The following is a 2,933-nucleotide window of genomic DNA, read 5'->3' on the forward strand; positions in this document are numbered from 1 at the left end:
TTATGGTATCACATGAATTTTTTTCCCCAGTAGACAGACCATTGTCCATCAGAGGCAATCATTAATTTTCTACATATCATTTGAAATTACTAAAATCTACTTTCTCAGCAGCAATACTTTAAAGGCTTGAATATAGGACTTTATTCTTTCTTATTTGGTGGTGTTTGCTTGGGGGCGGGGGTGTCTCGTGTATGTTTTAATGAGAAGATAAATGTATGTTGGGATAACTTTCTAGAATTAAAATGAATTTGACCTTTTGGTTTCCTTTTGGGTTCCTAAAACAACTTTCAATGACTTTACTCTGTAGTCTCTATTACTGCGTTGTTTTAAATTTTGATGCAAAATTAAACTACAAATACCAACAGAAAAAGCATTAAAAATTTAGAGACAAAGCACAGACTTTGGTATCTCAAGCACTTGGGTTTAAGTTGGCACTTCATCCCATTCCCACACCCTGCTCCCCTCCACCTCTGCTACCCGAGAAGCATAGCCAAGAGAGACTTTACCCAAGACTCCCTGAGCACGAGGCAGCAGTGCACACGCATGCACGCACGCACGCACATCAGACTTTCATATTAAGTGGCCTAACTTTCCCTTTCTCTCTCTCTCTTTTCATCCCTCTGACAATTGCCATAAATCCCCTTCTCTTTATCCTTTCCAAACAGGCTCTTTCCATCCTCCACAGCGATCTGATTCTTCTTCAGTGTACATGCCTCATTAACACAAACTAGTGGGCCGTTAGCAAAGCCCAAACCTAGGATGAAGCAACAACACAGTGACAACAACTCATCAAGTGTTTCTTTGGGGGCCTCAGTCATTATTCCATCTATATTAACAAACTATTCTGGTTTCTCTGCTCAGTTCACACATTTTCCAAGTGACAAAGGAATACCTTCTATCTTCATGTCCACAATCCAAAAGAAAGGATATAGGAAAGGGTTTAAATGTTTACTGGTTCAAACTGATGACTTTCTAAGAGAATGGGTCAGTAGAGACTTAAACCAATGATAATAAGAGCTGGCACTTTACCAAACCCCATGCTATGAAATGGAAATTACATGATTTAATCAACAGGTTACCCAGTTGACTGTTCAGTCCCTGCCCGATCCATGCTGGGCAGTGGGAATAACAGACACCAAAGCGCTGCTCTGGAGCGAGTACAATCTGCTCCTTGTTTCAGTGTGCCCATTCTTGATGTCCAAAAATAGTGAGAATAAGGACACATTTCAAAGAAATGTGCATATTTCAAGGCAACTATATTCTAGTGTATCACATTTACAAAGCAACCTTGATTCTTTTTAGTCTCTTCTGGCAGAATAGGACAAAGGCGTCTGTTCCACCAGGTCAGACTGTTAATCCAGCTTTCTACTTAGAGCAGTGGTTCTCCACCTTCCTAATGCCGTGACCCTTTAATACAGTTAGTTCCTCATGTGGTGACCCCCCAACCATAACATTATTTTCGTTGCTACTTCATAACTGTAATTTTGCTACTGTTATGAATCGTAATGTAAATATCTGATATGCAGGATGTATTTTCATTGTTACCAATTGAACATAATTAAAGCATAGTGATTAATCACAAAAACAATATGTAATTATATATTGTGAAATATTTATTTCTAATTACAAATAAATGAAATTGTCTTGAAAAGCAACAACAACAACAACAAAAGAAGTGTTCAAGTGAAGGCATCCTATTCCCTGGCTATGACGGAAAGGGGTGTTGGAGATCTAATATCTTTTTGTAATTGGCACTCAGTAGCCTCTTCCTCAGGCACTAGCACCTCCATTCTTTGGAGAGGCCCCACCTCCTTTGCCCACAGACCTGGCATATGGCAGGCAGAAAGCTGACGTATGAACCTCCTTAGGGAGAGACATCTCACCCTAACATGGAGTTGTCTGCTGCCATGTCTCAACCCTCTTCTTCCTACCATGGAGGACATTAGTCTACAAAGAAGAGATTTCAGACTGAGAAAAAGCCCGCTGGTTAATTAGTGGAGACACTGAAATCTACTCCAACCAATGGACTTCCAAGACCCAATGCAAGCTTCCACAAGTTTGAATTATTTGGGGCAAGTACAACCAGAAGATTTCTGATTAATATAAACTCATACCATCCACTAATAATTCATTAAGTCTCTTTCAACATGAGCTAAATTCAAGTATAAGGTAAAAGATAAGCAATGTCCACAAATAATTTCCTGTCATGTTCTGGATCATTAGTGAAATAAACAACCCTCTGAAATATTTAAACAGCTATGAAATAGCTTTAAGATGTAAAAATTAAATAAATAAATAAAACTGAAAATATTTACAACTCTACATATATTTATTGTTTCTAATGATATTACATTTATGAGCAAACTCAATTCTCCTGGATTTTTCAATTCTACAATACAATTAGCAATTTATAATAAACAAACAATCAGATGGAAAAACTATTAAAGGCAAGGGACACATCAGACAATTTAGACTCTTCAAAGAGGGGGTGGTTTTTTTCAATTTCATTAGCATCCTCTGTCTTCACAGGATTATTAAAATGCAGAGTAAGGTCACAAAGCAGTAACTGAGAGAGCTCTGTATAAAACAAAACAATGGGAGATATTCATGTCATTGTAGCATATTTATAATGTAAAAAAATGTTATTGTCCTAAATAGCTATTTTCTAATTCCAAATTTAATTTTTTTTCAAGTGATACTAATCGAACCACAATTTAGGTAGACTCCAGTTTGACTTAAAATCAGATTTATGGACTACCACGTAAGAATGACAAAGTCGTATTAGGTTTCTTTAGCCAACTTGTTAACTATCTTACTGAGTTACAATTTTATGTAAATTTTATTTTGCTATTATCTAAGTGATATGTTCAAGAAGTTTTAAAGAATCAAATAGGTCTATAAAGAGTTTTAAAACAGTAGCTCCTACCAACCGA

At 36.8% G+C, this 2,933-nt stretch overlaps 2 protein-coding genes across 2 annotated transcripts in view; one reads left to right on the plus strand and one right to left on the minus strand.

Annotated features, from left to right (window-relative positions):
* Positions 1-1,858, plus strand: part of LCP2 (lymphocyte cytosolic protein 2) — a 62,976-nt gene extending 61,118 nt beyond the window's left edge. The window contains exon 21 of the mRNA XM_045284695.1: positions 1,824-1,858. Within this exon, the coding sequence (XP_045140630.1) occupies positions 1,824-1,858 (35 nt within the window). The remainder of the gene's footprint in view (positions 1-1,823) is intronic.
* A 450-nt stretch (positions 1,859-2,308) lies between these two features.
* On the minus strand, positions 2,309-2,587 carry CUNH5orf58 (chromosome unknown C5orf58 homolog; the record flags this gene model as incomplete). Its single annotated transcript, XM_030888753.2, has 1 exon — positions 2,309-2,587. A coding segment is annotated over one exon (162 nt), but the record flags the coding sequence as incomplete, so codon positions are not given.
* Positions 2,588-2,933: the final 346 nt, after the last annotated feature.

Source organism: Echinops telfairi, unplaced genomic scaffold, assembly GCF_000313985.2.
Source record: "Echinops telfairi isolate 266 unplaced genomic scaffold, ASM31398v2 ScPeMD7_7469;HRSCAF=8507_0, whole genome shotgun sequence".
NCBI lineage: Eukaryota > Metazoa > Chordata > Mammalia > Afrosoricida > Tenrecidae > Echinops > Echinops telfairi.